This window comes from Podarcis gaigeae (assembly GCF_964106915.1).
Source record: "Podarcis gaigeae genome assembly, chromosome: 9".
Taxonomy (NCBI): Eukaryota; Metazoa; Chordata; class Lepidosauria; order Squamata; family Lacertidae; genus Podarcis; species Podarcis gaigeae.
Genome location: NC_139685.1, coordinates 22,908,099 through 22,934,203, shown reverse-complemented (window position 1 = coordinate 22,934,203; position 26,105 = coordinate 22,908,099). Strand labels below are relative to the sequence as shown.

Here is a 26,105-nt window from a genome sequence, read left to right as displayed (position 1 = left end):
ACTAGAAAATACTATCTGATTAATTTTAACCTTATGCTTCAATAATCAGAATTCCCGGCCCCCTTTGATTCTACAGAACACTGCACTCTGGATTTTGGATGTTCAAGACACAACAGTGAATAATATCCTTAATATTGTGTGTGTGTGCCACAATTCTGCAGGAGTTCAGAAGAAGCACAGAATGTGGATGTGCTTCATGAGGACCTTTGCAGTCCCCCCCCCCCCTTTTTAAAGGAGGTTTCTAGTCCTTATGGCTGGAGACATTGACTCTGAAAGTCTTTGCTTGCTGAAATCCTAGAAACCAAGTCTGAGATTTCCAGTAGGGCATTGGGCTTCAGTGTATACAGTAGGTACATACGGTGCCTTTGTGGGGGGGAGTGCAGGGGTACGCATGCCCCTGAACATTTTGTGAATATAAGTTTGGCCTCATTGAGGGGCAGTATTTCAATATGAGTAGGAAAATGAGAGTGCCCCTAATTTTTTTTTTTAATAGAAAAATAGCACTGGGTACATAAGAAAAAGGCCTGCTAGTTTAGACTGAAACCCAGCATCCTATTTTCCACAGTGGCCAGCCAGATACCTAGGCAGAGCCTACAGAATAGCTCAGTCAGCAGAGCAGAGCTCAGTCAGCAGAGGTTGTGGGTTCGAACCCCACGCCGGGCAAAAAGAATCCTGCATTGCAGGGGGTTGGACTAGATGTGGCCCCTTCCAACTCTACAGTTCTATGGTTTTATAATTCTACATAGGACATGAGTGCAATCAAATTCTCCTGCTTATGCATAGCCACCATACTCTTCATTATTAGCACAAGTATGTCCCACCTTTCCTTCAAGGACCTCTCTCCATTTTTATCCTTACGACAAGCCTGTGAAGTAGGTTAGGCTGAGCCCAATGGCTGGCCCAAGTTCACCCCAGGAGCTTCATGGCTGAGAGGGCATTTGAATCTCGGTTTCCCAGATCCTACAGGGGTCAGCAAACTTTTTCAGCAGGGGGCTGGTCCACTGTCCCTCAGACCTTGTGGGGGGCTGGACTATATTTTGGAAAAATATATATATGAACGAATTCCTGTGCCCCACAAAAAACCCAGAGATGCATTTTAAGTAAAAGGACACATTCTACTCATGTAAAAACACACTGATTCCCAGACTGTACGCGGGCCATATTTAGAAGGTGATTAGGCCGGATCCGGCCCCCGGGCCTTAGTTTGCCTACCCATGTGCTAGTCCAACACACAGAACTAGTAGCCTTATTCTCCACAATTTTGTCTAATCCCATTTCCCCTCCCTACCATGATCAAAACCAGAATCACAGTGTTTTCTCGTTTTAAACAGGTTGCAGAAGTAAGCACGTTTTTCTTGGTGCACAGCTTTTGGAGCCATTGGGTTAATACTTCTAGTGCAGAGTACATAGCCCCGTGTGTACTGAATTATAGTAGGTGTGCTCATTGCAGCTGTCAGCTGATAGCATGAAACTGGGAAGATGCCAGTTCTCATGGTTTGCTTCTTCGCTTTTGCATAATGGGTGTGTTACTCAAAATGGGGCGTGGGAATCCCCACTTGAGTCTCCTGAACTATAATATCCCTGGCCCAATTCAATTAAAATATGTGCATAAAAGTTATATGTAATGAGGGGACCCGCACACTGGTCTTCTCTTTCCTACATCTGGCTCATGGGTGTGCCACACAGACATTACATGCAAATTGTCTGCAAATGTTAAGCTTGAGTAGACCCAAGCCATTTGGTTATTAACTCACATAGATCTGGGAAATTACCCAAACTCTTCAGGCCCTGCTAAGCTTTATTATTCTGGAAGCTACTGTGAAATCTTTCCCTTTCTGTGTTTTAAGGGATCTTGTTGTTGTTTAGTCATTTAGTCGTGTCCGACTCTTCGTGACCCCATGGACCAGAGCACGCCAGGCACTCCTGTCTTTCACTGCCTCCCGCAGTTTGGTCAAACTCATGCTGGTAGCTTCGAGAACACTATCCAACCATCTCATCCTCTATCGTCCCCTTCTCCTTGTGCCCTCCATCTTTCCCAACATCAGGGTCTTTTCCAGGGAGTCTTCTCTCCTCATGAGGTGGCCAAAGTATTGGAGCCTCAGCTTCATGATCTGGCCTTCCAGTGAGCACTCAGGGCTGATTTCCTTAAGAATGGAGAGGTTTGATCTTCTTGCAGTCCATGGGACTCTCAAGAGTCCCCTCCAGCACCATAATTGAAAAGCATCAATTCTTCGGCGATCAGCCTTCTTTATGGTCCAGCTCTCACTTCCATACATCACTACTGAGAAATTAAGAGATCTAAGCAGTGCTATTTTTCTAGAAAAAAGAGGTGCCGGAACTCACCATGAACGCCTCCCTTGTTCTGTTATAATGGCAACGGCGCCCACTTGAGAGGTGCTGGAACAACGGTCCAGTGAGTTCCAGCTTGGGGGCCGGGGGGGGGGAGCCCTGGATCTAAGTGATCTTCCACACATATCACTTGTAGTGTTAGCAGCTGATTGATCTCAGATTCACACATTCTCGCATTCCTGTTATACTGCTCACTCCAGATGTGAGTCAATAGGGTTAGGTGCTGGGAATGGAAGGAAAATACCCTGAAGGTCTTCATCACATCCAAATCCAGAATGATTACTGTTGTTATAATTATGCTTGATATTTCCCCACTCATACGTCCCATCAGTGACTTAGATAAAGGTGTTGCGACTCGATATTTTAAAGGTAAGGGAAACTAAGATCTGATGTGGAGTATCTGAGCATCAGAAACACCTCCCCCACCCCCACCCCGCAACTGATAAATGAGTGGAAAAAAACCAATAGTGGTAATCAGGGGCTCAGGATTTAGAAATTTATTTCTGTGGTAGGAGCTAGCTGCTAGACAAACCTAAACCTTCCATAGACTGAAAAATGACTCTCTGATCTTGGGAATTTGGCTCAAAGGGATATTAAGCCCGCAGTCTCTCTCTCTCTGAGAACTTAAGCTTTGAAATCTCTTTAACAATGGCCATTTCATTCCACCTTCATTTTTAGAGACACACCCAATGTTTTTTTTTTCTTCATCCTTCCCATTCTTTTGCCTCCTCATTCCTTGTCAACACATCCTTGTCGTTTCTCCCCTTTATTTATTTAAAATATTTACAGTGGTACCTCAGGTTACAAACACTTCAGGTTACATACGCTTCAGGTTACAGACTCTGCTAACCCAGGAATAGTACCTCGGGTTAAGAACTTTGCTCCGGCGGCACGGCGGCAGCAGGAGGCCCCATTAGCTAAAGTGGTGCTTCAGGTTAAGAACAGTTTCAGGTTAAGAACGGACCTCCGGAACGAATTAAGTACTTAACCTGAGGTACCACTGTATAGCCCTTCATCCATGGCAAAACCAAGGCGGGGTGCAACAAACAAAACAACAATATAGCAACAATCTAACTAAAAATGTAATGATAATCAGATTAAGGCAGCTAAAAGCAGTCAACTGCTGAATGGGTTAAGCAATCAAGGCTGAAACTCCTAAAAGGCTCAGGCGTATAAATGTGTCTTTTAAGGCACTGGCAGGCTAATACAGTGAGATGCGCTCTTCTAGATATATGGGTACCAAGCATCTTAGGACTTTAGCATTAAGCACAAGTGAATTGGGCCCAGAAGCAAGGAGGCAGCCAGTAGTGTGACTCCTGCAGAACTGATGTGCTGTGATTTCACCAGTCTGAACTGGCTAATATTCTGGCACCCATATTCCGCTTTAATTGAGTTCAGCTCCCGTGCAGCCTTCAAGAGTAGTCCCAGTTGGGAGGTGACCAGAACGTTGATCAGATGTCTCGTCCAAATGTCACCTGTGGAAAAATCCAGAAATGATCTCTGTGGGATGAATTCTCTCCATGCAGGCATTGCAACCTTTGGCAGTGTCCACCGTCGTGCCATGAATTCTGTGAGGAGAGAATTCATAATCCACCGTCGGACCCAGTGCCACACATTGTGGCATGCATGAACCGTTCCAGTTTGTTATGAAGGGAACATGCAGATCTGGAATGGGGAACCTGTGACCCTTCAGTTGTTGTGAGATTTCCATCAGCCCCTGTCAGCAAGGGTGGGGGTGATGGGAGTTGTAGTCCAACAACATTTGAAGGGCTATAAGGTTCACCAGTCCTTCTACATGGTTTCCATCAGGGCCCCTTTTCAGCAGGAACTCAAGTGGGTGCCATCACCCCAAAATGGCAGGTCCTTGTGTCTCAATGGGAGCACAAACCACACATCTGTTGGGTTCTTCAGGCCTTCAAAGTGCTGGTCTGTGCGCAGCCTCATGGGGTTAAGGAAGAACTCCACATAAATGCAGAAAACAATGAGTGGGAGTAGGAGAAGGCCTAGGATGGCAGATATCACGCTGTTGAGCAAAAGCCAGTGGTTCCTCTCTCCCACACAGCCGCTGAGCCACATGCAGTGATGATCAAATCCACACACACACACACACACTTGTTGCAGGTCCCACAGTGCTTTGATGTCACATTGCCATCACAGATGTGACAGTGGAGGTTTTCAATGACTTGAGCATGCTGGCTTCAATTGAAAGAGAACGAGGGATTTTGTTCACGGTAAGTTCTGGCACCTATTTTTTTCTAGAAAATCAGCACTGGTATCCCTTCCTCACTCTTTTTTCTTGCACCAACGTCCCTTCAGTTCCTTTTAAAAGTTGAATTGAGGGTGAGGCAAGGGAAAGGCAGACAGGGAGTGAGGTGAAGGCAGTCTGTAGTGGGAAGATCAAGGACTCCTGGTTGCTCCCTATTTTATAGGGGTCAGGGGATCACATGAGCTTCTGGCCTGCTGGTATAAATCAGCTCAAGTGTGGCCAGTCTCGCTGCATTTCTCTTCTTTGACCAGAGCCAGCCAGTTGTGTACAGGTTGAATCCATGCCTCAAATTCCTCAGGCCTCCACTTAAGTACGCACTGCAGCTCAAAGCTCTTGACAGACCTAGAGATACCGATCTGAACTTAAAACAATAGCGCTTGCAGGCTTACGTAATTTTTGTCCCAAGTTAATAGTCTCAAGGTTTCCCTGCTGCGTTAAGTGTTCTCACCGACCAGGAGAAAGCAATTTGCAAGTTGAGTCTTCTGACTGATCCTTCATCTGACACACTCCTTTCTTGTAACAGGTTGCTGAATTCCATAAAGCCTGGTTTGGTCAAAAAGATCAACAGACTGCCAACTCCCATTGCAGGACTGGTAAGTATCTTGTGGCTGAGACGTTTTGGTTGTCTTGTTTACATCCTGGTGTTGTGGTGGCCGTTTTCTCCAGAGTAATGCAAGCACACCTGCCTTATTAAACGTGTGCAGCGGTAGTGAAAATTCACATTGCTATTTATGAATCTTTTGGGATGCATTCCAATTAGGACCTGAACATTTTAAATCACAGACAGCATTTTTAAAAAAATATATTAATGACTGCTTTGGACTTTTTGAATTCACTGCACCCAGGGTCCCATTTTTATTTTGAGTGCACCCCGATTCCTCCTGCATCTTCAGTAAAAGTCACTTCTAAGAAAACTGTGTCTTAGAGCTAAATTTAGCAGAGGCTATATCCTGCTTTATATGTTACATAATTAATTATTTTTTTGGCTGATTTAGGAAACTGTATCTTGACCTATTGTTTGTTTAAATTATTGACCATTTACTGAAGAGTAATGTGGTGGTTCTACTGATTTTTCAAAAAACAAGGCGGTGGAACAACAGTCTTAAGTTCTCAGTTAGAGCCCTGTTCAGATACACTCCATTCACACATACAGCAAATGTATGGGGTAGGGAGTTGGAAATCATTGGTGGAAATCATTGCCTGGGGTCAGGAGGTGTACTCCAAATCTGCTCACCTCTATATCGGTGGGCGACATTGTGCACAGGCGGCCGTGTCTCAATAGTTTTCCGGCGTGGGGGTGGAGGTCCACCACCTCACCCCTACGTCATGACCAGCCGTGTCACCTTTGTTGAGGGACAGCCCCAGCCAATCAGCCAGCAGGGTGGGAGTGGCCATGGACCATTTAATCATGGTGCAGCTGGATGGTTCCCTCTTCCTTTCCTCTTCGTTGGATCACCCTACCTACCCACCCTCTTCTAATGCGTTGCTCTGATTTGACCTTGCTATGGCAGTTGTCGGTTGCCATGTTGTTGGGGCTAGGTAGGAATTTTTTCCACTAGGCAAATTGGAACCAACCATTTGGTTTTCACCTACCTAGTAGCAATTGCCTGCGGACAGAAGTCGTACTCCAAGTGTCAGACAGGGATGCCTGAACAGCGCTATAGAGAGAATAGTAGATGCATTACACATTTTTGCTCTGCCTGATGCAGGAGCATTGCTATGGCGAATATGATGTCATTTCAATGGGATAAATTTAGGGTTGGGAAGCAGACAAACTGCAGCACAGTGTGAAAGGCATCTGGGCTGATATGTTGATAGAACGTAAAGTTGAGAGTGGGCATGAGACATGGAGGAGCAGCCATCCATTTTGCTTAGGGAGGATATCAAGGGAGATGGATGAAGTTGTAAGGATCTGTGTTCCAAGACAGACACAATGGTGGCATGACACAGGTCTTGGAACGCAGATTTTGTAGCAGCAAAATGAAACTGAATCCCTTTCCCGCCCTCAAAACTATTGTCCTCCTCCTTGCCAATCACGTCTCTCCATCAACCACATCTCTTTTACTTTGCCTCATGGAGCCTGGCCAAGAGAAACGTGGTTGAGTGAACAGTTGGAGAAAGCAGATGCAATTGGCAGTGGAAAAATTGAGGTGTGTCTACTGCATATTGTTCCTTCCTGAAGCTTTGTAGCAGACATATGGGTATGCAACCATCCTATCACCTTGGGGCTTAAGGTTTGGATGTTGTTCAGAAGCCTGATTATCATCTTCCAAAGCAACTACTCTATTCCCAACTTAAGAATGGAAAGCGAAATACCGATAGACAGCAAAAGTGGTTTAAAAAGGTTCTCAAGGCAAATGTCAACAAATGTTGTATAAACACTGATAACTGGGAAACATGGGCCTGTGAGCGCTCCAATTGGAGAACAGCCTTTACCAAAATTGTTATGGACTTTGAAGAAGCACGGACTCAGGACGAATGGGAGAAACAAGCAAACTCTCATCGTGATCAACTCCTACTTGGAAACCTATGTATCCTCTGTGGAAGGATGTGTGGATCCAGAATTGGTCTCCACAGTCACTTATGGACTCACTATTTAGACCGTGTTCATGGAAGACCATCTTACTTGGCTATGAGTGATCGCCAAAGAAGATTCCTGAGAAGAAGAGATCAAGCTTCTCATCTGCTATTGGCATATTAAGAATATCAACTGAGTAGAAATTCTAACTGTAGAATCTTCCTTTGCTCCAAGTATTCTATGCAGTGTGTCTAGGGAATTAAATAATCCAAACTGTATACTCGCAGATGTGTCTCTCTCTATGCTAGTGGTTTGATGCACCTGTGGGACACCTCTTTCTTTATCTAGCATGAGATCTTGTTTATTATATAATCTACAATTGGCTTGGTGTAGCAGTCTATAATCACTAGGGTGAATATACTGGAAAGAAATATGCATGACTCACTGTGTGGAACTGGAGTGGAAAGGGCCTCTGGAAAGCCAGTATTTTTTACTCCCAAACGTGGGTTGATTTTTTTAAAAAACTCTAGACATTAGCTTTGCCTAAATCTGGATGTCTCTTCTGGAAGCTTTCTGAAAACCTGCTTGAAAAAGCACAAATCTGTAGCCAGCGATGCATGCTTGTCATACAGTTCATGAATACATGGTAATTTCTTCTCAGTCATGCACTGTTTCTTAAAGGAGTTTTTAAATGTGGTTCATTGCACCATTTGGGTGGGAATGGGGAAATGGATCCCATAATTTGTGCAAAGCTGAGATTGGAAAGCTTTTAAAGAATCAGCAGCTTTGAATAGTGCAGAATGCTTACAAATGGTGGTAGTTATTACAAGAGCTTTAAGTGCACGCATATGCAATATGTTATTAAGAACTTTCTGACAGTAAGAGCTGTTGAAGAATGGAAATGTATCCCTTGGAAGGTAGTGGACTCTCCTTCATTGGAAGTCTTAAAGCAGAGGTTGGATGGACATCTGTCATGGATGCTTCAGCTGAGATTCCTGCATTGCAGAGGGTTGAACGAGATGACCGGTCATTTCTTCCAACTCTCCAGTTCTGTGATTCTGTGCTAGTTATTTATTGGTTGTTGGATCTGCTTGTTCCTGTTAATGTATAAAGGACTGACATGTGTCCTGTTTTGTTTTGAGTGGCTGCTGGTAGCTCACAGTACAGTGATACCTTGGGTTACATACGCTTCAGGTTACAGACTCCGCTAGCCCAGAAATAGTACCTCGGGTTAAGAACTTTGCTTCAGGATGAGAACAGAAATCGTGCTCTGGCGGCGCGGTGGCATCGGGAGGCCCCATTAGCTAAAGTGGTGCTTCAGGTTAAGAACAGTTTCAGGTTAAGAACGGACCTCCGGAACGAATTACCGCATTTTTCGCTCTATAGGACGCACCTTTCCCCTCCAAAAATTAAGGGAAAATGTGTGTGCATCCTATGGAGCGAATGCAGGCTCCTTGGCTTCAGCAATAGCAACGCGAAGCCTCCGAAGCGCAGAGGGAAAGCTCTGCACGTGCTCCGGAGGCTTTACGTTGCTTTTGCTGAAGCCACCTGAAACCCCCGGAGTGCAGTGGGAACTCCCGCTGCGCTCCGAGGGCTTCAGGCAACTATCCGCAAGCCTTTGGAGCGCAGCAGGAGTTCCTGCTGCACTCCGAAGGCTTGTGGATAGCCTCCTGAAGCTTGGAGAGCAAGAGGGATTGGTGTGCAGTTTTCTCTCTGTGCAGCGCCCCTTCAGCAAAGCGGGAGGAGAAATGGAAGGGGAGATTTCTCCCCCCCCCCCGTGTTCTCCCCCTCCTATGGTCCGGTGCATCCTATAGAGCGAAAAATACGGTAAGTACTTAATCCAAGGTTACACTGTATAGAGAGAATCCATCACCTTGCGTGTTCCCCATGGTGTAGAATTTCAGGAGATGCTTTATTTTTGAAAGCGAATGTATAGACATGATGTGCCACACTAGGGGCAAATAGCTATCATAGCTTTGAAGTATCAAGGCAGCATTTCTGTAGGAAGGCTCTCTCTTTTCCCCCTCAAATTTCCTTCCTGTCTCTGAATAGTGTCACTGTGAGAGAGAAAAAGAATGAACTTATTTTGGGCTTATCTTTTGTTTGACTGGGGTTGAGTGGGGTTTGTAGCATTACTTCAGTTCCTTAACGCTATCCCTATGGGAATTTCAGACATTTGCCTCAGAGGGTGTGTGAAAAAGGAGTCAGAAATAATAGTAGGAAATTGGGGAAGGCGAAACCAAGTGGCTGAACTATAGCTGCACTCTGGCTCAGGGCGCTTTTTGGCTCTTGGTTTCAACCCTAATGAAGAGAGCAATATTGGCTTGCAGACATGCTTTAGAAAGAGTTTGTGTATAGAAGTCAGGGAAAGAAAGTTCTCTATAAAAATGCTCAAACGTTTCATAAATGACTGCACCCCTACAAGAAAGAGAACTGTAGCAAAATGGATAATAAAGAACAGTTTCCTGGAAAACTGGATGCTTATTAGATTATTTTCTTAGGAAGTTTATTTTGGCTTGGGAATCTCCAGGAACTCGGTAGAAACCATGTTATAGGAGTGAGAACTGCCTGTCTTTTGGAGACTTATTCTAATATATATATTACAGTTTTTTAAGCTCTGTCAGTTGTCCAATAATTGTCATTCTCCAGGCGCTGAACAAGAAATATAGGGCAGCATTAGTCACACTCCACATAGACCCAATGAAATAGTTGTGCAAGAGCATTGACTTCGTTGGGTCTGTTCTGGATAGTGACCTCCTTGAACTTCAGTTCAGCTCTGGAGGCCATGCTCATGGTGTCGCTGCCAAATGTAGTTCGAGGAGCAGTGAAATGTGGGACACTTTTTCCATGGTTGCCTCAGGCAGCATGGCCAGTGGTCAGGGATGATGGGCATTGGAGACCAACAACCAATACAGGGTGACAGGTTTCCTTTCCCTGGTCTAGGGGCAACCATGGAAAAAAGTGTCCTACATTTTCAAGGGTTGAGGTGCAGTGATTTTTATTTTTTTTAAATTGAGCCACACCCACAATGATTTGCTGCTGCTTTTATTATGTTTCATTGTGATTTTATAATGTTTTTTGGGGGGTATTTTTATATTATGTAGCCCATCATGGGGCCTCTGCTTAACTGGTGGCTTCCTAATAATATTATTCTTAATAATAAACAAAAATGTGAACTATATATACTGTCATACCTTGAATCTCAAACGCCTTGGCTCCTGAACAAAGCTCCTGAACGATCGAAACCCAGAAGTGACTCTTCTGGTTTTCGAATGTTCTTATGGAAGCTGAACGTCCAACAGGTTTTCCGTGCAGCCAATCGGAAGCTGCTCTTTGGTTTCTGCACGTTTTGGGGCTAGAAGGTCGTTGGAGCAAGTAGCGAGGAGTACAAACCTAACAATTCCAGAATAAAGCAGCCACGTAAAGACCTGGTATAATAAAAGCATCAGGTTTCTGATAATAAAAAAGAATAGCATGTGAGAATAAAACAGGTCATAAAGGAAGTGCCACCTGAGCCTCGATGGGGAAGACATTCCATCTGAAAGAAGCCACTGCTGAGAAGACCCTTTTATCTTAAGGCCACCTGCCCTGTCTCAGCTTGCAAGTGTCACTTGGAGCAGAAAGGGCTGTGGGGTCTGGCTTTGGACGCAGCGAGCCGAAGATACTTGCAGACTCCGTGTGTTTGTGTGTCAAATGTTAAATAAATGCAGTTAAATTGGTTAAACTCTCGTTCCAAAAATAAGTGGAATTTTTCTGTGAGAAAAGCGAGAGCTCTGTTGGTATTTCACAGTGGAATACATTTGCATGACAAAGAAAAATAATAAAAAATGTGAAGAATTTGCATGGGTGTAGGTGCTGGCAAATCATCAGGGATTTTGTTTTCTGTTTTTAAAAGAGAGCCATGCTGGCATAAAGCAGATTTATTTTAGCTGCATTTGGAATATCCATTGTTTTGCAAAGAAATAATGATTTCTTTGGTTTTTCTTTAACTGTTAAATATCCTCAAAGTGGATTTCTTCACAGTTTGTCAGGGCAACGGTTTCTGTTTTCAGTCCACACTTCCTTCTGTTACTGTTAAGTGTTGATGGGGGGGGGGGAGCCCCACAAGCACAGGATATTGTAGGCTGGAAGGTTGAGAAATCTGGGTAGCAATGTCCACTGGCAATAGTCAACTTTCCCTTCCCACAGGTAGTGTGCACCCTCCCCTCCCAATTCTTGGAAAGGTGTCACACGGGTTACCTGGCAAACGTGATCTTAAGAAAAGTGTCGGCTGTCACTCAACCCAATGTGGGTAGTAAGCATTTAAAACAGGGGGATGTGATCCTTACCTTCATCAGCTCAGCATCTGTTTTTCCTCATCAATAAACAGAAACCCAGCAACTGACCACCTATGCTGTGTTACTCACAAAGAGACTACACACCTGTCTGTAAATTACTAGGTCAGCATAAGTTAGGTAAAGGTAAATGGACCCCTGACCATTAGGTCCAGTCGTGCCCGACTCTGGGGTTGTGGCACTCATCTCGCTTTATTGGCCGAGGGAGCCAGCTTCCAGATCATGTGGCATGACTAAGCTGCTCTTGGCGAACCAGAGCAGCGCACAGAAATGCCGTTTACCTTCCCGCCGGAGCGGTACCTATTTATCTACTTGCACTTTGACGTGCTTTCGAACTGCTAGGTTGGCAGGAGCAGGGACTGAGCAGTGGGAGCTCACCCCGTCACGGGGATTCGAACCACCAACCTTCTGATCGGCAAGTCCTAGGCTCTGTGGTTTAACCCACAGCGCCACCTGCGTCAGCATAAGTAGGTCTGAGCTAAAGAGCTCTTTATTTTCCATATTCTGCTTTCTCGATTTTGTCCTTCTCTCTTCCTTTTCCATTCTTAATGAAACTTGGTATAATTCGGCTGCTGGTCGCCTACAGTATGTTCATGCCAAACTCTGGGGTTCTGGGTGCAGGGTGAAAGAGGGGGAAAGAACAGGTTGTGCTGTGCCCAAGACGGGAGGGCAGCTGAATGCTAGCCCTGTTGTCCCTGATAAATGGAGAGGGATCACATTCACCCGATGCTATACCAGTTGCACTGGCTCCCGGTGGAGTACAGGATCAGGTTTAAGGTGCTGGTTTTAACCTTTAAAGCCCTATAAGGCCTAGGACCCTCATACCTATGGGACCGCCTCTCCTAGTCTGTCCCACAGAGGACCTTACGGTCTTCAAATAAAAACATCTTGGAGATCCCGGGCCACAGAGAAGTTAGGCTGGCCTCAACCAGAGCCAGGGCTTTTTCGGCCATGGCCCCGATCTGGTGGAGTGCTCTGTCACAAGAGACTAGGGCCCTGTGGGACTTGACATCTTCCCACAGGGCCTGCAAGACAGAGCTGTTCCACCAGCCTTTGGCCAAGGCGCAGTCTGACCCCCTCCTTCTGTAATCCTCATAGAACTCTAGCCCAATGGTTGCCATTAATTTGACTCTGAATTGATTTTAGAATTTAATTGATTTTAGAATGTATTTCAATTAATTGATTGTGATTTTATGTAAACTGTTATTTTTACTGTTGTTAGCCACTCTGAACCCAGCTTCGGCTGGGGAGGGAGGGATATAAATAAAATTATTATTATTATTATTATTATTATTATTATTATTATTATTATTATTATCATCATGGGAGTGCTGTATCCGAGTCCCTATGGAAGCGATTGTTTGGCCTCCCATAATTCATGAGGCAGTTGTAGGGGATAATGTGGAGTACGGGAACGTAAGGACATAAGAAGCGTCTGGTGGATCAGACCAATGACCCATCTAAATTAACATCCCTGTTCTCACAGTGGCCAGCCTGTGGCAAACCCACAAGGCAGATTCGAGCCCAAGAGCCCTTTTGCTTCCTGTGGTTTCTGGCAACATTACTGCCCCTGACTACGGAGGCAGAGCATAACCATCAAGGCTAGGAGACTTGGATAGTCCTCTCGTCCATTGGTTTGCCCGTTTTGCATATTTGTCTATTTTAAAGACATCCATGTTGGTGGCTGTTATGTACTGAAGTTCTCACCCTGGGCCAGCAGATAGTTTTCACTCAGGTCCACATATGCAAATAAGGGATTGAAAGTGACGTTCAGTGATTGGATAGTTACAGAAAGTTGTTACAGTTACGTTGTACTGGAGCTCTATATAAGCAGGCTGACTGAACCCTTCAGTTCAGTTCTGTTCTGGCCTGTGAATAAACAAGAGCTGTTTGAAGAATCGCTGTGTCGTCTGATATGTTCACCCACAACTTAACAGTGGCCATCACTGCCTCCCATCAGATAACTCAAGATTCAGGATGCTGCCAGCCTGCTCCCAGGGCAGTTGTGCAAGGAAGGGCATAAGAGGACTCTCCTAGCCTCCTCCTGAAAACTATGTAAGAGACAATCATGGTATTCTGTGCACATTGATATCCCACCAGCACTTTTGCAGACCGAGAGTGAAGATGGAATGTCGAAACATCTCTACCAATGTGTTGCAACAATTGGCTGTGGCTTCTGCGGTGTAGACTCTTGTCATAGCTAACCGGTTATTTCCTATGGCCTGACCCCAGAGCTAACCTCTCAAAATTGGACTCGAAAACCAAAACTGCGGTCAGGACCCTGGGTGCTGGAACAATGCTTGGACAGCTGTAGTTGGAACAGAGCTTTCTGGAATGGAAGGGGTTAAAGCACATCCCATTCCCAAATGAGTTTCTGTTTTGTTCGTGTGCCTGCTCATTTTATATCAGACTTCTCTGGACTCATCTCACAGATTTATTGTCCATTCCATTTCCCCATCCTGTTTCCATTTGAATTATGGCTCTTGGAGAGACGAGCAGCCTTAAGAGAGGGATCTTTCTTCGTTCCTCGGTTGAGCTGTAAGTTGTGTGTTCGTACTTAGGGGCTATTGCATGAAAAGGGCAGAAGTATTCAGGAAAAGGCTTTCTTTGATTACTGTATTTCTCTTTGGGTTGGAAATAAAAACATACCTAATAGTGGGATCCTTTCTTTCTGAAAGTCTTGAGCTCAGAGGACTATAGCAACCATAGCAAGAGTTGACGGGCACTTTTGCCTCTGTGAACGGTGAATGATGTCAGTTAAAGCAAACCTTTAATTGTGTGCAGGGTTAGGAATCTGTGGCCCTCAAGTTGCACTTCATCACCCATCATTCCTGACACTCGATGGGAACGGGAGTTCAACAACTTCTGGAGAGTCCCATGGTTTCGTATATTGGAAGAGCCTGCAGTTTCATTGAGCTGCACCTCGCTTTTGTTTGCTGTTTTCTGGAAAGCGGAAATAAGCCTTGTTGTGCTGGTGAAAATGCATTTGGCATTGCTGAAAAATTTGTCGCGGTTTTGTAGGATTTGACACAAATGCATTTGATGCAGCAGGAGTTCCACCTTCAGCTACCAGTAAGATGAACCTGCTTTTGGGGTTAAACTACTTTCCTGCACAATGGCTTTCCTGCCCGGTGCACAGTGCTAAAAAAAGGATGCTTCTTTTTAAAGCATTCACCATTACTATCCTCAATTTTGGGTCCACAAAGTACCACCGTCCTCATTTTTTTGGTCATTAATATAAACATTCAGAAAAGCTTGCTGTGTAACATCTGGGTTCTGAAGGGGGTGGAACCCCCAGATGAGTTGTGACAATAAAACACTCTGTATTTGCCCATTGCTGCCATTCAAGTTGACATTAGATAAGGAAAGATGACGTGATATATGAATGCCCGCTTCATTTGTTTGCAAATCCTAACTTAACCCCCGTGGCTTATATTTATCCTTGTGTATGGTTCTGGAAAGATAAAGGAACTAAATTGCCCTTATCATCGACTCCCTTTCCCCAGGATCTTTTGTGTACACAAAATCTGTCTTTATCTGCAACAGCACAGTTCTTGGTAATATCTTATTCTTGCAGGTGTGATACTGGCTGTGTAGACCATGGTTGGATCCCTGTTGGAGTTTTCCATAATGATTGTGGCTTGGCTAGCCACACTTTTAACAGATCTGAAGCCAGTCTTGGGAATACAGACCCAATGGATCCTCTCTTCCCTAGAGCAACATCCCCCCTACCAACTATAATTCCATACCCTCCAACATTTCTCTGATTAAAATAGGGGTGTCCCATTCCATAATGATAATTGTACTATTTATACCCCACACATCTTACTGGGTTGCTCCAGCCACTCTGGGCAGCTTCTAACACATATCAAAACATAATAAAACATTAAACATTAAACAAAACTTCCCCATACAGGATTGCCTTCAGACAGCTCAGGGGTCGGATAACTCTGTACCCACCAACATTTCTCCAGTGAAAATATGGAAAATATGAGAGTCATTTTGGACTCACAGCTGTCCATGGAGGTGCAGGTTAATTCTGTGTCCAGGGCGGCTGTCTACCAGCTCCACCTGGTACACAGGCTAAGACCCTACCTGCCCGCAGTCTGTCTTGCCAGAGTGATGCATGCTCTAGTTATCTCCAGCTTGGACTACTGCAATGTGCTCTACGTGGGGCTACTTTTGAAGGTGACCCGGAAACTACAACTAATCCAGAATGCAGCAGCTAGACTGGTGACTGGGAGCGGCCACCAAGACCATATAACATCGGTCTGGAAAGACCTACACTGGCTCCCAGTACGTTTCTGAGCACAATTCAAAGTGTTGGTGCTGACCTTTAAAGCCCTACATGGCCTTGGTCCTTATACCTGAAGGAGCGTCTCCACCCCCATCGTTCAGCCCGGACACCGAGGTCCAGCACTGAGGGCCTTCTAGCGGTTCCCTCATTGCGAGGAGTGAGGTTACAGGGAACCAGTCAGAGGGCCTTCTCGGTAGTGGCACCCACCCTGTGGAACACCCTCCCTTCAGATGTGAAGGAAATTAGCTGCTATCCTATCTTTAAAAGACATCTGAAGGCAGCCCTGTTTAGGGAAGTTTCTAATATTTAATGTTGTACTGTTTTTAATACTTGGCTGGGAGCCGCCCAGAGTGGCTGAGGAAATTCAGCCAGATGGGTGGGGTATAAATACTAAATTATTATTAAATATTTTTTTTATTACTTCCTAAGGAAAAGCAGGACATTCTGGGATCAAATGAGAAACTGGGACGGTTTCTCTAAATCAGGGGCGTCCCTGGGAAATAGGGACACTTGGAGGGTCTGTAAGTAGTTTGTCGGCAGAATCCAAGATCAGGGAGAAGAGTCGGTGGAAGAAGACTGGAAAAAAATTAAAGATTATTTACAGAAATACTGTAAAATTAATGAATGTTAGAAAAATGTTGGAATGAAGTTATATGGCTTTAGCAGAAATGTTACAAGGAATTAAGTACAAATAGATTATTAATGTATTAAAGGGAAAAATAAGGTTAGAATATGTTAAGATAAATTACAGGACAGAAAACAGAGGAAGATGGAAAGGAATTGCTGAAAAAATTAATAGAAGTGGAATACAAAAAGGGAGGTGTGAGGAGGTCGTGGAAACAAGTAAACGAAAGATAAGTTATTGAAAGTATTTGATGTGTTTTAAATTGTGTTTGTTTTGTTTTGTTAGTTTAATGTTAGTGTAATGTAGTGTTTTTTGTATTGTATTGTATTGTATTGTATTGTATTGTATTGTATTGTATTGTATTGTATTGTATTGTATTGTATTGTATGGTTTTTCTTTTCTGTAGTGTCTAAATTGTTGGAAAAGGTAATAAATATTATTTTTTTTTAAAAAAAGTAGTTTGTCGGCATTGATGTTAACAGTGGTTTGAGGTGGGTGTTAAGAAAGGAGGGGAGATTTTCTCTTGGGAAGGGGTAGTACATTTGGGGCAGGAGTGCACATTCCCAAGGCAGGCCTCCAGGTTTGCTAACTGCCATTTGCAGGCAGCCATTGTTCTGTTCTGGCTCATTTCTAATTGGTATTCTCTGCCCCTCACTCTTTTTAGTTCTTTACAAATAAGCAGCAGCAAAAAAGACTTGTGTTAAAACCCTTTTGCTGATTTAGCTTGACCCCAGCCCCTTTTCTCTCTACATTTCCCTCTCTACCCACCCCCATCTTTACCAAACAGCTTTCATAATTTTTTAAAAAATGTTACATTTGAAAGTAGAATTAAATTCAAAGTAAGGTGTGAAAATATGCCCAGTTTGCACAAACCAGATAGCAAGAGTTCTTGCTGGTTTTTTTTAAGGTTAAGCATGGAATACGCACCGCTCAGCCCTGCACTGAGAAAATAAAATGGCTGCAATCTAGAATATGGTTATGCATACTTAAATCCCATTTATTTAACTAACCTAGTGCTGGATTGTGGCCAGTGCCTTTCACTGTTGCTTAGGACTCAGCTTATGGAAATAAATGAGAAAAGGGGGGGTGAATCATTGAGTCATCTGACAGCAGCTGTTTTGAACAGAAAAGGAGCCTTGTCAGAAAAACTCCTCAAAGCAAATTTCTTTCTTGGTCCCAGTCTTTTTTTCATAATGGATATGAGCCCAGAAAAGTCCTTTTACAAAGTTACATGGAGTAGAAATGCCAGAATTTCCTGTAGGTTTTAATTCCCACCCTTCCCTTCCCTTCCCTTCCCCAGAAAATACCAGGGACATTTCCCTCCCCCCTTTCTTTTTCGTTGCAGCACAGGCTGTGAAAGTGCGAAGCTGTTCCTAAATTTGGACTATTAGCTGCTTAATGCTGCTTAATCTTCATGCCAGCAAATGTATGGTTACTTTGAGAAAGCTTTTATCTGTGCACACGTGAAGGATGACTAAAAAGAAAAGCAAACGAAGGAAAAGAAGAGTAACTAGAAATTGTGTTTCCTGTCCAATGTTGCACCTTTGTACATCTCCTTCTGTCCACCTGCCGTCTCCTCCTAAACTACTTTCCTAGCCCCTTAGCGAGGGGAAGGGAACAATGCTATTGGTCCTTTGCTTTTGCTGCTTCCCCACTGGAATTTCATAGGGGAAGACCCCACAGAAATGCGACTTTCATCTGGAGGCTTTAATGTCTTTGTCGTATCAGGAACCTGACACCTGACCTCTCTGTCTTCTCACACCATTTACTTGATCACAATCCCCGGAGTGAATTGATGAGTAGCGTCTCAACATGTTGCTAAAGTAAAAGGTTGCTTCGCAGTGGATGGACACCTCAGACTTATCTGCTCATGTGTTGTATCCCTGGATATAGCAGGAGCATTAAAGAAAATATAGCACTAATAGGATAGCTCAGTTGGTAGGACATGAGACTCTTAATGTCAGGGTCGTGGGTTCGAGCCCCATGTTGGGCAAAAAGATTCTTGCATTCCAACTCTATGATTCTAATTGATAATCTAAATGTTGTGTTACGTGTGGGGGAAGCATCCATGTTTTGATGGCTAAGGATTCATGATTGCTATGTGCAGGGCTTTTTTTCAGCGGGAACTCACCGCACTGCACTCCGGCACGGAAAAGCCCTTTTACAAAGTTACGTGGAGTACAAATGCCAGAATTTCCTGTAGGTTTTAATTCCCACCCTTCCCTTCCCTTCCCCAGAAGATACCAGGGACATTTATCCCTGCTTACTTTTTTGTTGCAGCACAGGCTGTGAAAGTTTGAAGTTGTCCATAAGTTTGGACTATTAGCTCAGGTGGGTGCCGTTGCCATTATAAGAGATCAAGGGAGGTGTTCATGGTGAATTGCAGCACCTCTTTTTCTAGGAAAAAGATAGCAGTGGTTTTGTGTAAGAGATGTGGGAATGACTGATGAGGAGTGAATGTTGACACCCAGAAGTGAGCAACAGTCAGCCTCACAGCTGTATAGACCAGGGATGGGGAATCTGTGGCACTCCAAATGTTGTAGGACTCCAACACCCATCATCCCTTAACCAGCAGCTATGCTGACTGGGGCTGTTGGGAGCTACAGTCTGACAATATCTGGTGGGTTGCAGAATCCCCATATCTGGTATAGACGCATCACTGAGCAGGACTTGGAGAGGTAATTTCGATCTTGCTGAACCAGGGTAAAGGTAAAGGGGCCCCTGACCATTAGGTCCAGTCATGACCGGCTCTGGGGTTGCGGCACTCATCTTGCTTTATTGGCCGAGGGAGCCGGCGTACAGCTTCTGGGTCATGTGGCCAGCATGACTAAGCCACTTCTGGTGAACCAGAGCAGCACACGGAAACGCCGTTTACCTTCCCGCCGGAGCGGTACCTATTTATCTACTTGCACTTTGACGTGCTTTCGAACTGCTAGGTTGGTAGGAGAAGGGACAGAGCAATGGGAGCTCACCTCGTCGTGGGGATTCAAACCGCCGACCTTCTGATCGGCAAGTCCTAGGCTGTGTGGTTTAACGCACAGCGTCACCCACGTCCCACTGAACCAGAGTGAAAAAACAGTCTACCTTCTGGACATTTGGTTTCCTATTGCTAGTCATTCTGCGTAGTTTGTGTGAGAGGGTTTGTGCATGCATCTGCAATCCCATTTCCACAAGAAAGAAACAAAATCTTACTTATAGATAATCTGTACTTTTAAGATCCAACCAAGAGAAATGTGTGCATGAGAGAGAAAGAGGGGGAGAGATCCTTGCCCACACATCCAGAGTTTGGCCGGCCATTTCCATAACAGCAGTTCCCACTGCAGAAAAGCCAAGTCCTTTTTTTTCTCCTAGCTTACAAAAGCCGCTTGTCTCTTTGATAACCGGAGCTTCTGCATTGAGAACAGCCCAAGGTTCTCATCTACACTTTCAAGTTCCCTTCTTTGGATCCATCTGTTGCTTTGCAAATTCGACTGGCTCAGATATTGGGAGAGAACTCCAATATGGGAGAACCGTGTTTAGATTAGAAGGGCTTTTGGTTAACTGCTGTTTTTCTGGGTAAAGAGAAATAGCTGACCAGGGCAAGTGATAAACACACAGCTGAAGGCAAAACAACTCAGGCTGCTTTGCCCTGATCATTTTGGCACTCCTGCCTCCTGAAGGGTCACAGGAAGAGCCTAATGAAGAAAAACATCTGATGGGAGCTGCTAACAGTATTATGAAATGCACAGCTTGAAATGCCCCAAGTTCTTCCTTTGTTCTTATGCTGCCAGTGATTAAGTGAGCTTCATTGTTTTGCAGCATCTCTGGATAGTCTTAAGGGCTGCTGCGTATGTTACACTTGGCCTGGAGAGGTCAGCCACAGACATGGTTTTGTGACTGTCAGGGTATAGCCTATGGATTCTTGATGGTGCCACTAAAAACCCATGGCAGTCGCTGCCAGGAACATCCAGGAGGAGTATGGCTATTCTCCACATGCCTGCAGCAAACCATGTACCAGGGATCACTTGTGCAAGGCATGTTGGATTTGGATACTCCATACTCCATCATGCCCGCCTGCCAGTGGAAAGAGCCACTGATGCCCTAATCCTGTTTTCAGCTCCCTGGTGCAGCTGGCTAGAAGGAGGTACTGCAGAATGCCAAGTGGAATGGTCAGGCTGAACCTTGCTAGCTCAACAGCTGCTCACAAAACAGAAGGGACAACTCCAGTGGTGCTTCATCTTCTGCTGTTAAACCTGCCGTATCTCCTTAAGCTGGGCAGATTGTTTCTTCCTAGAATCAAAGGGATCCCGAGGGTCCAACCCCCTGCAATGGAGGAATCTCAAGTAGATCACCACCCCTCGTGGGAACCTGTTCCACAGCTGAACAGCTCTTACTGTCAGAAAGTTCTTCCAGATGTTTAGTTGGAATCTCCTTTCTTTTTAACTTGATTTCCTTGGTTTGAGTCCTACCCTCCAGAGCAGGAGAAAGCAGTCTTGCTCCATCCCTTAAGATGGTGACTATCATATCTCCTCCCAGTCTCCTCTTTTCCAGGCTAAACTTTGACCTTTGGTCATCTTGGTTGCCCTCCTCTGCACACATTCCAGCTTGACAACATCCTTCTTAAATTGTGGTGCCCAGAACTGGACACAGTACTCCAGGTGTGGTCCGACCAAGGCAGAATAGAGTGGTGCTATTACTTTCCTTTATCTATACTTGTGTTGATGTACAGCAGATATTGAATAGTTGCTAAATTCCTTGCCTTCCTGTCTGCCTTGCCTTGCTTCACTCCACAGACCAGCCTTGCCCAACCTGGTGCCCTCCAGATCTTTTGGGCTACAGCTCCCATCAGTTCCCACCGGCATGGCTAATGGTTAGGGGTTGGGAGTTGTAAATCCAAAGTATCTATAGGGATGCAGGCTGGGGAAGACTCTCTAACTTGAGTTACAGACCATCTGTTGCGTTACAGCCAGGCCCTTGCCTTCAGACCCCAAAATATCTCACTAGAGAGCATCTTATGATAGGGCTGCCATAAGCCCAGGTTTCCCCGGACACGCCCAGGAATCGCTCAGAAAAATGGCATCTGGGTGGATTTTTGCTGAACTAGCAAAATGTCTGTTGAAACCTGGACATATGGCAAGTAGGGTGATTTTTTTTTTTTTTAAAATCAAAATCAAAGAAAAGCCCCCAAATGATTTTTTGGGGGAGGGGAGATGTTCCCCCCAAAAACTCAACAACTCTGTCAGGATTTTCACTTTTTGGAATATGGCTAGACTGGTGATTGGGAGCCGCCACCAAGACCATATAACTCCGGTCTTGAAAGACCTGCACAGGCTCCCAGTACATTTCCAGCACAATTCAAAGTGTTGGTGCTGACCTTTAAAGCCCTAAATGGCCTCGGTCCAGTATAGCTGAAGGAGCGTCTCCATCCCCACCTTTGAAGGTGACCCGGAAACTGTAATTAATACAGCATGCAGCAGCTAGACTTGTGACTGGGAGTGGCCGCCAGGACCACATAACACCGGTCCTGAGAGGTCTGCAATGGCTCCCAGTACGTTTCCGAGCACAATTCAAAGTGTTGGTGCTGGCCTTTAAAGCCCTAAATGGCCTCAGTCCTGTATACCTGAAGGAGCATCTCCACCCCCATCGCTCAGCTGAGATCCAGCGCCGAGGGCCTTCTGGCGGTTCCCTCATTGCGAGAAGTGAGGTTACAGGGAACCAGACAGAGGGCCTTCTAGATGTGAAGGAAATAAGCAGTTATCTTATCTTTAAAAGACATCTGAAGGCAGCCCTGTTTAGGGAAGCTTTTAATGTTTAATAGGTTATTGTATTTTAATATTGTGTTGGAAGCAGCCCAGAGTGGCTGGGGAAACCCAGCCAGATGGGCGGGGTATAAATAAATTATTATTATTATTATTATTATTATTATTATTATTATTATTATGGCAACCCTATCTTGCGATGCATATGACGTGTCATAGAATCATAGAATTATAGAGTTGGAAGGTGGCCACAGAGTCCTCTAGCCCAGCCCCACAATGCAGGAATCTTTTGTGCAACATGAGGTTCAAACCCATAGCCTCGAGATTAAAATGCTCTCCAGTACTTCTTGCATATAGAAAACTAGATAGTCAAGAACCTAAGGGCAGGCATTTATTTTTTTATAATTATTTTATTTTTAGATTGGGAAGTGCAGTTCTCTTCTTCTCCTCCTCCCCCACCGCCTGAAATCTGAAGTGGTACAGTCCTAGCAGCTTTACTTATTCCAAATGTTTGTGGATCAGCTCTTAGCAGGGAACATTTGACTCTTCTTGCCCACTCCTTCTGCTGCCCCACAAGGACAGTAGTATGGTAGCACTTGCTGTCGGGGGCTATAGAAGGAGAAATTCCACCTGCTTTAAAACCCCCCTTACTTTCTATGCAATGAGATCCGAAAGCATCCCTTTAGCTGGAGCCTTGACTCCTGGCACACCTGTGAAAATTATTTATTCATTGTCATGTTTTGATAGTGGGATTCAAATCTAAATACGACTGTGGGGTGTAGCTCACCCCACCTTGTTGGTCACAGTTGTGTGTGTGCTTTCTGGTCCATCCATCCTGCCAGCAAGTTAGCATCAGATTGAATTGGTAATTTGTTCCGGTTGGCCTCAAATGCTCTCTCTTTCTCTCTCTCTTTTTTGTCCATAGTTTTTATCTGATCACAAATTAAGCACTTAATTTTTCATGAATGCCATTACACAATCTCTCAAACAGTGTCCCCCCCCCCAGTGTTTTAATGCTTGTTTTAGACATATGAACTGGCTTAAAGAGTAGATTTTGACATGATTTTGAAGGAACTCTTTTAGTTGAGGCTTCTCAGGAGAAGATCACAATACCTTGGAAAGTTTCCCTTGAAAAGACAAAAACAAAAATAAGGGGTGAAAGCTGGAAGTTGTCCTCTTTGTTCCACAGGAAAAGTCTTGTGTAAGCAAATCTTTGGTACAAAAAATATTTTTAAAAACTTAATAATTCATAAATCACATAAGGAACATAGGAAAATTATAATTCTTGCTCTCTAGAATCCGCTGTACATTTTAGAAAGTTGTTTGTTTGCCATGCATGTGGGCACTACTAAAGTCATCACAACCCAATTTTGCAGGCTGGTTCCTGAGATCAAGGAGCAGGTTCAGCCTATGTCTGAATACAGCTAGATGCCATGGAATTTGAAGAACTATACTGGTTTTAACCCTGGTTGCAAAACTACAGTGATTTTTTGGGGGCACTTTGCGGCCTAGGACCCATGTACCTACGGGACCGCCTCTCCTGGTATACCCCACGGAGGACCTTAAGGTCCACAAATGACAACATTTTGGAGGTCCCAAGTTGCAAGGTGGTTAGATTGGTCTCAACTAGGGCCAGGGCCTTTTCAGTACTGGCCCCGACTTGGTGGAACGCTCTGTCACAAGAGACTAGGGCCCTGTGGGACTTGACATCTTTCCGCAGGGCCTGCAAGACAGAGCTGTTCTGCCTGGCCTTTGGTTTGTACGCAGTCTGACCCTTATGTTTCCCTCCCCTTATGGTTTTGATCTATGGGCTACTTTTAAAATGAAGCTGCATTTTAAATGGCATTTTAACCTGTATTTTAAATTGGTGGGGTTTTTTCCTATTATGTTTTTACTGTAATTTAAAATTTTACTGGTGTTAGCCACCCTGAGCCCGGCTGTGGCTGGGGAGGGCGTGGTATAAATTATTATTATTATTATTATTATTATTATTATTATTATTATTACTATTGTAATTGTTAATTACCTTCATAATTGTTAATTACCCTTCATATTGCTACAATAATTATGAAAGTATCTTTAGTTTGTCAGTTTTGCTGTTATTTCAAAAGTAGTAAGAAAATTGTTATTGAACAAGAAGTTGTTTGTTAGACGAATTTTCCCGTAGGCTTTGTTTTATATAACGCTGACACACACAAAAGCTGCAAAACCCTGAGTGGAAAATGTTTAAAGTGTGGCTATCCCACAGCAACACAATTTTTGTTTTGTTGGTGTTGGCAGGGGTGGAGGGTGCCTAAACTATTAAGAGATTATGGATCACATTCTTTGGCTTGTAAGAAGTAGATGTTTAATTTTAAAAGAGGAAAGGAATCTGTTGCTCTTCCCTTTCGCAGGTCGTGAACTTGAGCAGGAATGAACCCTTTTTCTTTTTCTGGGCAGCTGTAGCTACTTCGCTGCTTGCCATTAGGGAATAACGATTTGGTAGGCGTGTGGTGGCTACTGGCAGGCCTCTCTGGTTTGCTCTTGAGGAGACCATCTTCAGTGGGTATAATGGATATGCATGAAGGTTGGCTGTCAAATGAAAGATAACGTTGCTTAATTTGACGGGGAGGGGAGAAGCACAAGGCGAGAAGGAAGAAATATAGCTGCGTTAATAACAGCCCCGTGTTTTAAAAGAAGCTTTTTAAAACTTGCCAGCTGGCGATGCAGTTCATGTTCAAGCATTTTATGTGGTGTTCATTGTCATCTTGAAATGTCTACTTTTCAACACTTGTCAACTTTTCCCTTTTCTTGCGAGGAATCCTATTCGGAATAAGGGAATTTCCCTTTAAAAAAGGGAAACATTGACAGCTATGGCAAGGAGAGCTTCCTGTTGTGGGTGGTGGTTTCGTGTGGTTGCTTTGTCCGTTATTGTTATGTACTGAAGTTCTCACCCTGGGCCAGCAGGGGGATACTGTAGATAGTTCAGGTCCACATATGCAAATAAGGGATTGAAAGTGACGTTCAGTGATTGGATAGTTACAGAAAGTTGTTACAGTTAGGTTGTACTGGAGCTCTATATAAGCAGGCTGGCTGAACCCTTCAGTTCAGTTCAGTTCTGGCCTGTGAATAAACAAGAGCTGTTTGGAGAATCGTTGTGTCGTCTGATATGTTCACCCACAACTTAATAGTTATGCTCTATGATTTTGGTCCCCTTTATACTGTTACAGGTTTGGGGTACCAGTGTTTGGGAGAGCAAAAGTGATTCTAAGGAGTTAGTGGATGTTAGAAATTACCGGATGCTAGAAATTACTCAGTGCTGAGAGTCCTCCCCTGGAATGCTATTTATTTAGCATGGCAAATGTGTTGATAGCCTATCAAAGGAAGATGCTTGGGTCTGGGAAACGGAGGTTGCCAGGGTAACAGGGGCGTGATGGTACCCATTTAAAAAACAGAGGTCTGGAGAAGGGGGGCAAGCTTACAGAAGGGGAGGGGTTGCGTTTGGCAAGGCATTCTGGGAAGAATGTAGGAGGAAGCAGGAGAACTCCATGTGGCGATGGCTGGAGGAGGCTGCACTGAGAGACCAGGGGTCATCATGACTGGCTGCTGCTCTGGAGCCAGTCTTGCTGAAGCTATGAGAGGAGCGACGAGGGATTATCTTAGGCCATAATGTTCTGCACCCCCTGCATCAAAGGCTTCAAGCTGTAAAGATGTGTAGAATAAACCATATTTCTTAAAGACACTAGATTCTGCTGTTCCTTGCTTTCCCAATGGAAACACAACCCTGAGTGAGTGTCTGAAACTCCCTGGAATCTCGCTACCACTCGGCAGAGACTGGGGCTGGTGCACAACCTCTGCAACACTACATTCCTGTATCTGTGTGAAGGGTAGTTAATCTCTCGCACCACAGTGGTAATGTCTGCAAGATCTCTGATCTCCTCATAGGTGGAGGGCAAGAATGGGAACCATCTCTATCCTTTTGTTCCCCATTTGAGAACA

At 44.5% G+C, this 26,105-nt stretch overlaps 1 protein-coding gene across 18 annotated transcripts in view; it reads left to right on the top strand.

Moving 5' to 3' along the window:
* LIMCH1 (LIM and calponin homology domains 1) overlaps positions 1-26,105 on the top strand; it is a 219,256-nt gene that overhangs the window by 99,263 nt on the left and 93,888 nt on the right. For all 18 annotated transcript variants that reach the window (XM_083754801.1, XM_083754800.1, XM_083754799.1 and 15 more), the window contains exon 3: positions 5,139-5,208. In XM_083754801.1, coding sequence (XP_083610927.1) covers positions 5,139-5,208 — 70 coding nt within the window. The remainder of the gene's footprint in view (positions 1-5,138; positions 5,209-26,105) is intronic.